At 33.3% G+C, this 14,016-nt stretch overlaps 1 protein-coding gene across 1 annotated transcript; it reads left to right on the top strand.

Annotated features, from left to right (window-relative positions):
* The first annotated feature begins 6,495 nt into the window (after positions 1 to 6,495).
* Positions 6,496 to 13,069, top strand: LOC128677659 (uncharacterized protein). Its single transcript, XM_053758658.2, has 3 exons — positions 6,496 to 7,559; positions 8,190 to 8,323; positions 12,409 to 13,069. The coding sequence occupies exons 1-3, from the start codon at positions 6,646 to 6,648 to the stop codon at positions 12,585 to 12,587; spliced, it is 1,227 nt and encodes a 408-aa protein (XP_053614633.1). The 5' UTR covers positions 6,496 to 6,645; the 3' UTR covers positions 12,588 to 13,069.
* The last annotated feature ends 947 nt before the right edge of the window (positions 13,070 to 14,016 follow it).

Raw genomic sequence — 14,016 nt, 5'->3', positions numbered from 1 at the left:
AACGGAATAAGAAAATATACAACATGTGAGAAAGTAGGTACATTGATTTATTGATATAATTAGATAATTGTTTGGTATATTTTTCGAATAGCAACATACTGATGAACTCTAATCCATACTAATATTATGAATACGAAAGTCTGTCTGTCTGTTCGTTTTCACGGCTTCACCGCTGGACCTTGGACCGATTTTAATAAAAGTTCATATGCATGTAGTTAGATAACACTAAATTCAAGAATGCTATATTAATTCATTCGCGTAGGCATCTGTCCGACTATACATGGTACTGAACAACTTTTCGTACGGAAGCAAACTTGAAATCGCGAAAAAAAAATCAGCTGATCCATACATTTTCCACAAGTTAGGTATTTAATTTTGTATAGAACAGCTTATTTTCCTTTGCGATTTCGGAGTTACCCCCGAACCGCCAGTTGTTCAGAATCATCGACTGAGCTATGTCTATATGACAAAATATTGCCAATGTATTAAAAGTCAATCTGTAGTGTGCAGCCGACATAACGTTGTAGCAAAGTTTTAAAACCCCAAGATTCACATACGTGGGCGGTCTGTTTCCTTAAACAATTTATGAGTTCGGCGGCGTTTAGACTATCAAGTGCTATCATTGAGCGGGACGCGCTAACCGAATCACTGATAATGTAAGTAATGGCGGTTGATAAATTTACTCCAATGCGAATAACGCTATTTGCGACGATGATCTGATTCACTTCATTTTAATTGGCTGCGAGACTATTCTTGATTACTTTTGTTGGACTTTATGTGATAAGAAATAACTCCTACTTACTTGAAATATGTACCTGCTTAAGTACATTACTGGCTCTGTAAATTAACAAAATATTTTGATCATCACCAAAAGCCCTACTACACCACAAATATACACCTTACACCTAGCGCGTTACTGACGTACACCATAAGTACTGTCTCTTTTTCCAATATCGTGTCGTGAAGCAATGATGTGCTACGTATTTTATGTTTCATGGAAGCCGCCCATTGTTCACTAGCAATAGATAATTTCCATGCCTGCTTGCCGTCTGCTTTGCAATATCTATACTATTATTATTATATAGAGGTATGCATTTGTCAGTTTGAGTTTGTATGTTTGAGGCGGGTAATCCCCTAAACTATCGAACCGATTTCAAAAATTATTTTACCATTACAATGGTACATTATCTAAGATTGCTATAAGCTATATTTTATCCCAAAATTATTTTATAAAATTATTACAAACTTATTTTAACAAAAATTTCAAAAACTTTTACTAGAACACCTCATTATTTCTGTCATCTGCGCCTTGGAATGTATAAAAGTGAAATATTTGACCCCACAAGTAAGGTCGGGAGGAAGCTCTCATTCTCTTATTCGGCACGCCAATGATCTATCACCTTTCACCTTGCAGCCTGCTCTAATATCACGTGATCTACTTGTAAATCTTGACCGCAGCGCTCCGATTCTATAGAATAATATACACTCAGTGGTTTCGCCACGACCACTGTGACATCGGATCTTAATCTTCATTTGTAGAGATTGATAATTCAATTTTCGAACCTCGTTTATTTTTTCAAAGTTCCGGCATGTTGCTACTTCATTCTCTGGAAAATTTGATTCTAGTTATTAATTTTGTGACGAACACAGATTTTTAATGTGTTTTTTCTTTGATTTTTCGAGTTTATTTTTACGGGAATCTAAAAACAATTGCCATTTTATTATGATGGAAAATCAGTAAGTAAAGCACGTAATTAACTGCTATTTTGTTTTCTTAAATTGACAAATAAATTAAAACCCTATAGTACCTATGTCGTCAATAGAGACTAAAATGTTTTTTGTCTAGTTATTTAAATCCCACTGCTGGGCAAAAGCCTTCCCTAACTTCCTTCACGCATTCCTGTCCTTGGTGTTGTTCTCTTGTCAATTGTTTTCGAAAATGGTTAAAATAATATTAAAAAATAAGAAGCTTGTAATGAATGTTGAGTTTACTTCTATTGTCGGGCTAATAATTAAGATATGTTGACGGATTCTGACCACCCTAATTTAAGCAGGACGTGATTTATATGCTTTATCTCTTTCTATTTTTATCAATATAAATGAGACGGGACCGATAAAAGGAGATAATGATATTTATAAGAGGATTGAGATATTTCGAGGATCGGAAGAATTATCGGTTGCATTGGACTATATCTATTTCCACAGATTATTCTACATATTGCTATTGTATATGGTGTTTAATGATAATTGGTTGCTTTTGAAGTATTATATATACTCACACGAGGGTATAAGCTAGCAGACAATGTTGTAATGCAGTTTTTTTTATCTAGCCAAATAAAAAAAAAACTCAAAAATCCTAATTTAATTATGGACCGTTTTCGTATAATTTAATAATATAACTTTTATATAAGTATTTACTAAGTAGGTACTTTAAATAAGTTTAGATTGCATTCAAGTCACCTAAAGGCATCTGATATGACTGTTTCGACTACCTACCGCCATCTATTGGCAAGTAGTCGCATAAATTTTATGTTAAATTTACCTACCTACAGTATGCCAATTTCAAAAGTAAAATGTATGAACTCGAACCAAAATGTAATTTCTCATTCGAAATCTAGATTCAAAACAGGCATTACAAGGTTGTCACATCGTCATGACTAAAGTCACAGTCACAATGCCGATATCGATACAATCTGAATGAATAGAATATCGATTATAGATCGAGTGCCGTGTTACCCTTATTGTGCTGTCTACACCCCTATCATAGATAAAATAGGCGGGGATTCTGAACAATGGCTAAAGTTAAGATGTTTATACATAACACATGATTGAACGTATGATTTATTGACAGTCATAATACCTAATAATAATATTACGCAAAGCTCAGCGCAGATGGCGCTACTGGCACAAACATTGCCAATGGAGGCAAATCAATATTGTTGCAGATTTACAACCAAAAATACCTTCCACGCAATCGTGGCGCGAGTTTAAAGGAAAAAAGAATGGATTTAGTGAATTATCCTGAAAATAATAATACTATTTTAGGTTATGTGTAGTATTCCGAGCTTTTTTCGACCGTTTACTGGCTCGAAATTTTTATCCCATAGTTTTTAAAGTTTTTTATCTTATGGAAACCGATTTCTCCCAATATTTCGGCACCCGAATATGCTACCTTGTTGTATATTTTCACAAACGAATGCTTACATAATGAAAGGATTAATAAAGTACTCTAAAATAAACGTTTTAATCGACACAGCAAAAGGCGGCAAAGCTTTTGTGTACCTAACATACAGTGCTGTACTCTGGCGGGATAAATGTGCAGTAATACTCCCTATTAGTAAATATTCTATAGGGTATATATTAGTAATATCATTTAGCAGACATATATTTATGATCTTTTGTATCCATTCATAACCAACAACTAATAAATAGCAATCGATGAAAACTGCATACAGTAGTGTTATGCGAATATTATAATATAATATAATGGTATTTGGCACTAGATGACAGTAAGTAGTCGTAAAAATCATGTCAGATACCATATATGACTTGAATCCATGGAATTGGTAGGTACTCTACTAATTCCATGCTTAAATCACTATCTGATACACTAAAATCTGTCACTGTATAAGCAATAATAGTAATATTTTATAATGAAGTAAATTTTGAAGTAGAAGAAATAAATAAAAACTCAATGAGAATTTTCTCGGGGCGGGTGTGCATCCTCCTTATAGATAAAGTCGATATTATCCTTAGATACGTCGGAGATAAACATCCTCGCGGCGAGGTGAAATTCGGGCAGCATTCAGATTTACGTTGATATCATGATAGTGCGCATCTAGATACACGAAGTACCTACATATAGTTATTTAGGTGTAATTACATAAATTCTATTCTTATTACTTACGTTTATCCTAATCCTAAGTATACTTATAACTGCGAAAGTAAGTTTGTTTGTTACCTCTTCACGCTCTATCTACTCTACCAATCTTCTTGAAATTGAAAGAACATAGGGTATCTTTGGTCCTGGAAAAATAACTGTTGACGTGGGAAATTTACGCTGGCAAAGCCGCGAGCAAATGCTAATTCTTCATGTTTACGTTTCTTCTACATTTAACGTGTATTCCTTATCGTCCCTAATATCTTTATTCATAAAGTAGCAGCGAATCTTACCGACAACGTTTAGCTGGATTTGTGGCATTGTGATTCTGAAATTGTGACAGGTAGCTAAAGACATTTTTAGTTAAATGTGGAAAACATTTTGCAGCCATGGTGAGTTACTAGTGTTGTTGTATATTGACAATTGTAAGATAATTATTAAGGCTAGAGAATTCCGCTACTAAACACATCGTTGACTCTTCAGTTCCGCCGTTCACAATATCACGATAGAAATGAAAATATCATCGTTACAATCCAAACCCCGACACTATTCGTTCCACACAATGTATATTTCTAACAATACAGTGTAATAACACGTTGACAGCGTCAACAGCACCAAACATTTTCATTAAAATAACCCATTGTTAATGATAACTGTAGAAAAACGAAGCATAACTCATTCGATTAAAAGGAAGCAGTATATCTGCCTGCGGGCTTCTAATTGTAGACAGGACTATTCCGCGACCAATTTAAAAAGAACTTCAAAAACTCACTCCAAATCTTCCAACGAAGGTTTTCTTTAAATAGTTTCGTAGCATTCTCAGATGTGTCTCTGGAGATAAGTGTTAATACCTTTTTGATGACGCTAATAACCGAGGTAATCCACTAGAGGTACAGTCAATTAGGTACCGCTGCACTGAGCAAGTAATGTTACTCGAATGAGTCCGACCTAATGGTTGTCATTGGTCGCAATTTCTGATAGACACGACAGCTTGGATTGATGTTATTGGGGTGAAATAATAATACCTAATAGCATTTCTAAAGCAAATTTAAATTAAAAGTCGAATTCTGTCGAATATCGTTGGAGTGCGCGGACACGCAAAGAAGACGCAATTTGTTAGATAACAAACAATGCACGTAGAAGCAATGCAAACTTATTTTGTTGTTCTCAGATACCTAGTACCTAATCTAAATGAAAGATAGAAATTAATTTGAAAAACGATACAATTTGTTTTTTTGTCTATGCTAATAAAATAATTAAGACAGTCAAGTTAAATAAATCATCTAATTTACTAACCTCGCGCATTATCCATATTAACCGAGTCACCTAACCATTGCTCCCCTTACATTAACATATTACGACGATAAATTTCGATTGTTAACCGCACAGACCGTATATTTGTACTTGTTAAGATTATTTATTGAATTTTTTTTTATGGAAATGATAATTATCTCGTTGAAGTAAGTTTGAGAATGGGGCGATGTGGTTGGTAAGATTAATTTTATTTAAAGAATTCAATGAAGACTTTTAATCCCGTAAGCCCTAAGCTGTTGATACCGTGTCTAAAGTTAAATAGAGCCTACTATAATCACTCTATTAGTTATCAGCTTATGGCTCCCATGCACACGATGGAATAAGCCTGTGTATCAGGTATATAGATAGGTACTTAACATGTACTTATTTATGCAAGTTCTTCTTCTATTTCTCTAATATGTAAGGTATGGTAATTTTTTTTTTCGTGAAAGTACCTAAAAACACCTCTACGTTTTCCTGTCATCAGTTATTGAGACAATACAAAGAACCTTTGTAACTTACATTATAAAATTGACGTCATGTCTTTCGTAGAACAACGTAGAAATTGTACTTATGAAATTTCAGCATACGTGTATAAATTGCATGTCAGTGTCAAACCCTATAGAAATTATCGGAGACACTAGACAGACTCAACGCACTGCGACTGAGCAATGGGGCATGGCTTAAAACGTCTTCTGCATTCATATTTCGATTGGTCTCCCGCTGTGCAACTGGCAGGCATTCTCGGCTAATAGGTGCATAGGAATCGACAGGCGATTATTGTCGGCGATCGTATACAAAAATAATAAAAAACAAATTCATAACTTACGTTTATTTTTTTATGAACTAACGCCATCTATTGTAGAATAGCAAATCATTAAAATATATATAACTGCCATCTATTGTTGAAAAGTACCTACAATACTTTACTATTGTGCTATTACTCTGCTATAGCACAGGTGTTAATTCTATTACTGAACGCTAGATGTTGACTACTAATGTCTTTAGTAGAAAGAGAAAGCTAAACAATATGAAATAGATACATGAGAATAAACGAGATAGAGCGCTAACATCTTTTGTCCCATATCACATCCGGCCCAGTCCTTCTGCTACTTCTGCTACTTTGTACGAAACAACGGACTACGTTGTCAAATTAATTCATAATAACAGTCACAGATATAAAAACAGGTTAATAGACAATGCTTATTAAAACAAAGGTTATATTCGAGTTTACGACCAGCCAAAATGTTGGGTTACTATTATTTCTTTCCTTGCCAATCTCTTTCTGTCATGATTTGACGTACATCGACGTCAAAAAGTTTAAATAGTAGGTAGTATTATAACTGTGCTAGGTAACTACATGAAATTATGTTATTTCTATAGAAATACCTATTTGTTAGATAGAAAGAAAATAACTTTGTTCTTTTCTTTTGGAAAACAATACAGTACCAAATAATCATTCAATGTTATAAATGTACATGAGTTATAATATATCTTGCAACAGTAATGCGGACATAACTCCAAAAATCTGTTGGACGAAACCGATACAGCGTATTTTATATAAACAATTGAGAACAATGAGTGTGCAAATAGCAAGACATCCACGAAATTGCGTCCGACTTCTGTGCTCCGTAAAGACATGCAAGAACACTGTACCAAGTTTGCTATATTATGCTACCACAATCGATCCTTTTGATATTATTACACAAGAATTATTACAAAGGCACCAATCAAGAATAAAAGTCTATGCTTTTGATATCAATAAACTAAAAATAAGGCATTTCACGGAAACTGAATCCAATTATTATGATGTTTCTAAAATGAGCAATGAAGATTTGGATAAAATATTATTAGAATTACATGCAAAAAGTAAAGACAAATACATAGAACAAGTTATAACAGATTGTCGAAATGTCAAAAGGTTTATTGTGGAAAGTACTTTAAAGCGACTCTTCAGACATTACAGTAATGTTGGTAAACCTGACATGGTAGTAGTGCTGCAGAAATATTGTGCAAAAGTTGATCCAAATTTATTCAAAAGAAATGGAGAATTTCTACACTACTCAGCAAAAGCACAATGCATGAAGGGTAATTCGGAAAAAGGCTTAGAAATATTAAAACAGTGTTATAGGAAGAATGAAAATTTTAGATCACTTTACAGGATCATATTTAGGGAATTAATTCAAGACTCTGTGTTGAATAAATCGGAAGCTACTCTAGTCATTTTTAAGAAGTATGTTTTAGAATTCAGTCAGGATTGGGAGGAGCATTATCCATTGATTTGTTTCTGGCACATATGTTGGTCAAGCTCATGGTTTTCTGATCAAATGTTGGCCAATGAGTTGCTTGATAGCTCTGAAATTCTCCAAAATATTGTTAGGGATAAGTAAGTGACATTTAAGCTAATTTTATCTAGATTTACACTTGCCATGCTCCACAACTTTTTTGTGTGAGATTTTAGATACCATATAATGTGATCATAGACAGAAATAATTAACCAAAGTGGACAAAGTTCCAAACATGAATGAACAAAGAAATAATAAATAAAATTAAAAAAAACGAAAATCATTTATTTTCAGACATTTGTCCATAGATAGATTGATTGATTACAAATTATAAATTACAAATTGAATGAAATTAAATTGAATTTGATAAAATAATATAATAATAATAAAGAAAATTCAATATATTCAACCAGAAAGCCACTCCCAGGCTCAACATGTCCTCAATATGTGAAGCTCATTGAACCTGCTGAACAGATTCGAGTCCACCTGATCTCCCACCATCTTCACAACCATGCTCGAGCTCCCCCGCACCCGTTTCACTAGTGAAGCAATCTTTTTGCGGATGACTGCATAAAAATCGTCCACGCTAGCATCAGCAAACATGCCAGATGCACTGCAATAGCATCATAATAGTTGTTATTTGTTACTAAATTTGTCTAAGTATCTTTTAATTAAAAATTCGTCTAAGAATCAAAATTTATCCCTTCAATAAGGCAACATAAATTTTTCAGAGCTACGGCTTTCAGTATAACAGTTCTCAGAGATTATAACGAGGATGCTGTTACCAGACTGTTACAAGGGCTTCTCAAGTACAAGATGATGATAGAATATGCCAAAGTTCTGCAAGTCCTTTTTAATTATAAATGTGAGTATAACATTCTGTGGGTAGAGGAACATTATGGACAGTTTTTTGGTGTTTTATTTTTTATGTGAATAGCTTTTGAGTACCTTGAACTAATACTAAAAATAATGTGCAACTAAAAATCAACCATAAGATACCTTTAGTCATGAACATATCCCATATATTTTATTATATTTATAAATTAATAGCGGCCCACCACAGCTTTGCTCAGGTAAATCCTTTTACTTCGGATGGCTTCACCTATCTCTGTAATAAATTTTATCAGAATGGGCCCATTAGTTGAGGTTATTCATTACCTACAAACAAACATACGAATCTATAATATTATTATTGATAGTATAGATATGGACGAATATGGGGGTTTCCCCATAATACATAAGTACTATTTATTAGTTCCAGGATTGCTACCATCTAGCCTCTCCGATTAAGTAGTTATTTTTGACATCTCTCTTGTCTTTCTTGGTCTTCATTTTCATACAGGGACATTTTCGAAATATCTTTTTAAAACCTTAGGCGACGTAATAATATTCTTCTTATTAGTTTCTAAGTAATACTATAAGTCGATTGCTTGATGAGTGTAATGAACTTATTTATCTGTACCGACCATGTACATAATACTTAATAATTATATTGTTAGATCCTTTCGTTGCTGGTTCTATTTTATGTTATTATTTTAGTTATTTTCTAGTTCTTCATTCAGATTCATTCAAATTCGATTTTTGATTCTTCATGTCACCTCAGACTTACGGTCACATATTTTGTGAACAAACCTCTCAATATATCGGAATTTCAATTACACCAATAGGATCGATATTCAGTTAATATCCGCTATTTAGTTTCTGGACTCTGGTATGGTAATTACAAAGCACAGAATTCATAATAATAAAGTCGTGATAGGTACCCACTCATATCTGTATGAGGAACTCTAGATCAAGTCTACCTTACCAGTGAGCGTTGCCTTTATCAAATGTGCTAATTTATAATTGGGTCTTTGCTCCCAGTTGATATTGTTATGACTATAATAAATCCCACGGTATGTTCCAATTTATAACAATAATGTATCATTTGCAACAAGTAGTTAGAAAGATAAGCTAAACTGTTTGCGTTTAACCTTTATATATTATTAGAAAAAAAAAACATTGTAAGAAACAATAACGGTAAGCCAATCTGGCATGATAGGGACCAACACTGTTCAAATGAGTATCTTTCGGCATTTCTTCTCAGCAGTGGTCGTTCCGAAATGCCAGTAGTTTGTAGCTTGTGAGAAATAACTATAAATATAAAAATTGACGAGAAAAAGTGCCTGTGAAGGTCTAATTTCTGAATAAATGATTTGAATTTGAATTTGCGTGTTAAATTTGCAAAATATAAAAATGTACGAGTATGTATATTGGTTGGTACTTAGTACAGTCACAGGAGTAGGGAAACCTAACAGAAGCAAAGCTTCGTAAAACTTACTTAAACCTCATTTGCCAACCCTACTAAAATTGGTAGCAATTTCACTGGCTCCTCGGAAGCTTGGCCTGTTCCGATTTCCTACTTCTATGGTACAGTTTAGGACTAATACGGAAATACTAACCTATGATAAACAAATATTGCCCTGTAATCTAAATGTCGCAGGTTTGCATCCTATTGGTACTTACGTGGTACGCACACGATTGGTTATCCTCATATACCTACATATGCTTCCCGCTGAAAGACTTGACTATTCACTTAGTTTGTTAGTTATACGAATACTTACGAAGGTGGTAGTCGTGAAAGACACATCTAACTTTAAGCAACTTGGATAAAGGGACCGGTGTTATCATTATGACAGTCGATAGGGTTTCCAAATTAAACGTTACAAATCGTTGTTAATAACAATTTTCTTTTTATTTTACTGATTTATATATGTATACAATATTTCTAATAAAAATAGTAGGTACTTACTTAGTATAAATATATCAAATTATACTGACTATAGGAACCGATGCATTGTTACGTATCAAAATTCGTCACGTTTCACATGTACCTATCTGATATGTATTACATACGTGACTCATATTAGGAGTGATACAGATTCATTTAGATTCGTTCTATTATCGATAGAAATACAGTAGCTTAGCACGACCATGTTGTAACAAGATATTGTTGTGTATTTTTCCCTAACATAGTCTCTAAGAGATGTGTATTTGTTGAAATCATCACTACATATTATAAAGCAAAGTTTGTTTGTTTCTACGCTTTCTACTTTTGAACCACGCAGCGAACTTTGATGCAGTTTTCACTTTTGATATTTATTATTTATTTAGTTATGTATAATGGTGTTTATATATAAAACATACAACAAACAAGATACAAATGAAAAAATTAAGTTCCAATAACTTTATTTTTTTATATGTATCTTGTGTTGAACGTTGTATGCAAACGCTGTTGGTGTACCTCACGGAAAAATAAGTTTATTATTCCGTGGTGTACCTGAATAAAGAAATAAATAAATACGTCCATTAAAAACATATTTAAATTGCTCATTTTGACAAATTACAAAGATTTTTCTCAATAAGTTACTAATAAGTAACCTAAGATTGTTGTACTGTTAGAATAACATTACAGATAATAGCCGATAAATTAATTGCATTATAGCAATCCTATACAGTATCACTTACATTGAATTATATAACCTTTTATTTTAAAAAATATAAATACTTGACCTCAACATAGACTAGACTGTTTACAAATAATAACAATATTGTAATATGATAAGTACCCACATTAATCACTTGTAAGTACATCTAAATTTACATAGCTAATCAACTGGCCCAATGACTCTAGTGTCACTTTGTGTCCTATTTGCTGACCTTATCAAAACATTTTCTTAAAACGTGACTGAGGGTCAAACGTTAATGTATTATTTTTCCGCAAACTTTTGTGTATAATCGTACCTCTGCCAGACGTTGTCAATGAAAATATTCCTCTTGACCGTAATCTTAAATCATTTATAATATATACTTTTGTCCGCAGCTCGGCCCGCGTAATTTTCCCATGGAAACAGTTATACTTGCGGGTTAAGTATGTCCCTTAAGTATGTCCCTCCCTATGTCCCTCTCCATACTTCAAAATTTCAAGAAGATTGGTCGAGTAGATAGAGCGTGAAGAGATAACAAACAAACTTACTTTCGTATTTATAATATTAGTTAGAGTACCGTTAAGATTAATTTTTCCAATAAAACTGACATACAGTCTGGTCTCTTTTGTATTAAAATACAACACAGTGCGTATTGTGGTGCATGCAATTAGTTAATTAGCCCTCACAATTTCGCAGACCAGATAACTTCAATTCGCAGGTACGGGATGGACAAGGATAGGTGTTCCATTGTTGATTAATTTTGTATTGCAATTGCGTACGATATATGCCGCATATGTAAGATAAATGCTAAATCACTACTCCTTTTTATGCTCATATTCAATTTTTATGCTCATGTACAACTACTTAGTACTTAGACTTAAAGACGTATGCACTAAGTATATATTTACTTATTATAATGTTATGATATCACTACATTTTATAAAGGCCACAAATAGAGAAAGCTCCAAATATAGAGAACGGATTTGTATGGATTGAAAGTTTTGCAATACAATATTTTGCGGGCGAAACTACGGGAAAAAGACATTTTGAAGATCCTTCCTCTTAATTTTGGAGTTAAAATGGCAGTCAACTCATATGCTTTTCGTCTTGTAAATGGTCACAACTACTGCCCTCTAGAAAATCATATTAGAGAGTGGACTATATAGTGGCAAGTAGTGGCCACAAAATTGTCGGACCTTGGGCTCCTACGATCAACAGCCATTGAGCGTTGATCTGTTGAGGGAAGCAACCGAGAAAACGTTCAGGTGTGTGAGAGAGAAAGAGTGGCATACGCACTAGTAAACTAAACAGTCGGCAAGTGTGTGATGCAGCTCTCCTCACCTTATTTTCCTTCACCGGAAGCAAGAGGTGGCCTGTGAAAACATGAGTCAGATTGGTATACATTAATTTACTGATGAAATAAGTTTGCTAAAAAAATATAGTAGATTTCTATCACCTTCTATAGAATATGTTTTACTTTCAGTGAGAAACCGGGACCTACGCGGTTGTACGGAGATCCTCAAGAACTGCGGAGACCTAGGCGTGACTCTGCCATCAGACCAACAAGGAAAATACATAAAAATGCTTATCTCAGGTCAACAAACCGAAACTAAACCTACTGTACCCAAACCCACTTTTAAATATTTCAAACTCAAGTTTTAATAGTGTTATTTTTTCCAAAGTAAGTTAAAGACTATGGGAAACTAACTCAACGATTATTAATCTTGTAAATAACATATATATTTATGTATATATTATATATGTAAACCTAGGTCTAGGTCAATCTGAAAAAGATGATGGTCGTTGTTATTACTCTCTAACTGGTCCTAACTAGATAGACTGATATGATAAGGACACAGCAAAATTCTAGTCTAAAGTCTAAAGCATGCACAAGATCGTGTTGCCTGGAGTACCATAGTCAAGAGAGCCACATGCAGTTACTGGTGGTCACGGCCCTCAGCCATGAGGATACGACTATAAAATTGTTATATTACTCTACCTCTCTAAGACGAACCTGAAATGTGAATCATGTCAATCATACATAATGTGAATATAAAAAATATATTTTTTTGAAAGGTGAACTTGTAAAAGGTAGTTACGTAGATTTGTTAAGTTTTAAACATATATTAAAAAAAATATTACAATTGCACTTTTTAATTATGACCCTATTTCGAAATACGAGAATATTGTCCAAACTAAATTAAATGGGTTAGAACGATATTTAAATTGTGTCAGTTCGAATTACGATTTTTAACAGTCAAATAGAAGACATTGCTTCTTGATTACTGAGATTTTGATAAAATTTTGCACAGAAATAGACGAAACCTTCTGAAGTGATATAGGCTACTTTGGATTTATCCGAGCGAAGCCGGGACGAAGGTCTAGTCTATAACCTCTACTAAATCTATATACTTACATATAAGGCAGATTTGTACATTTTTGTTACATATTTTAAACTTATAAACTTGGATATGATACAATTTGGCACTAAAAGTGAGTAGGTAGTTTAAGCAGCACAGGCTATCTTTCATCGCTATCTTTTATAAATAATTACATAATAAGAAGATTATATCCATCGATTTTTACTGGGTTTTCCCGAAATTTACTCAGAATTCCTTGACAACACATTTCATTACACTTGCAATATTTTAATGAATGGAAATTTCACCAGTGGAATCTGCCATTTTAGATAAAAAATACCGTTTATTTTTACTTTATCATTAAATGTTATCAGTTATTTAGAGCTTACCTTGTCTTTCTCGACGTCTATAACGAACGTGTACACAAATAATATTATATTTGTGTACACGTTCGTTATAGACTCACAACAGCATTAAACAATTTGTTTGTAGTTAAACCTTATGACGTACCTACCTATTATGAGGTAAGAGTACATTTTGGTCGTATTATGAAAGTAATTTCAACAATATTTGAAATATATTTAATTAGTAGGTATATTTTGAAGCTGGTTCGCGTATTATTATTATATACTTAAGTACCTCCTTATTAATAAAGCTATTTCTGGCCTGGAATGATTAGGTATGCTTTGTTTTGCCTTGCTCTTTCATTTCAAATAAGTACTGAAAAAAGA

The sequence above is a fragment of the Plodia interpunctella genome, chromosome 18 (assembly GCF_027563975.2).
Source record: "Plodia interpunctella isolate USDA-ARS_2022_Savannah chromosome 18, ilPloInte3.2, whole genome shotgun sequence".
NCBI classification, from domain to species: Eukaryota; Metazoa; Arthropoda; class Insecta; order Lepidoptera; family Pyralidae; genus Plodia; species Plodia interpunctella.
The sequence above is the reverse complement of the archived record's forward strand: the minus strand, read 5'-3'. Positions and strand labels throughout refer to the sequence as shown.

Coding starts and splice junctions, on each gene's coding strand:
- LOC128677659 (XM_053758658.2), top strand. CDS start 6,646: ATGTACATGAGTTATAATATATCTTGCAACAGTAATGCGGACATAACT. Junction 7,560..8,189: donor CAAAATATTGTTAGGGATAA/GTAAGTGACATT, acceptor TAAATTTTTCAG/AGCTACGGCTTTCAGTATAA. Junction 8,324..12,408: donor AGTCCTTTTTAATTATAAAT/GTGAGTATAACA, acceptor TTTTACTTTCAG/TGAGAAACCGGGACCTACGC.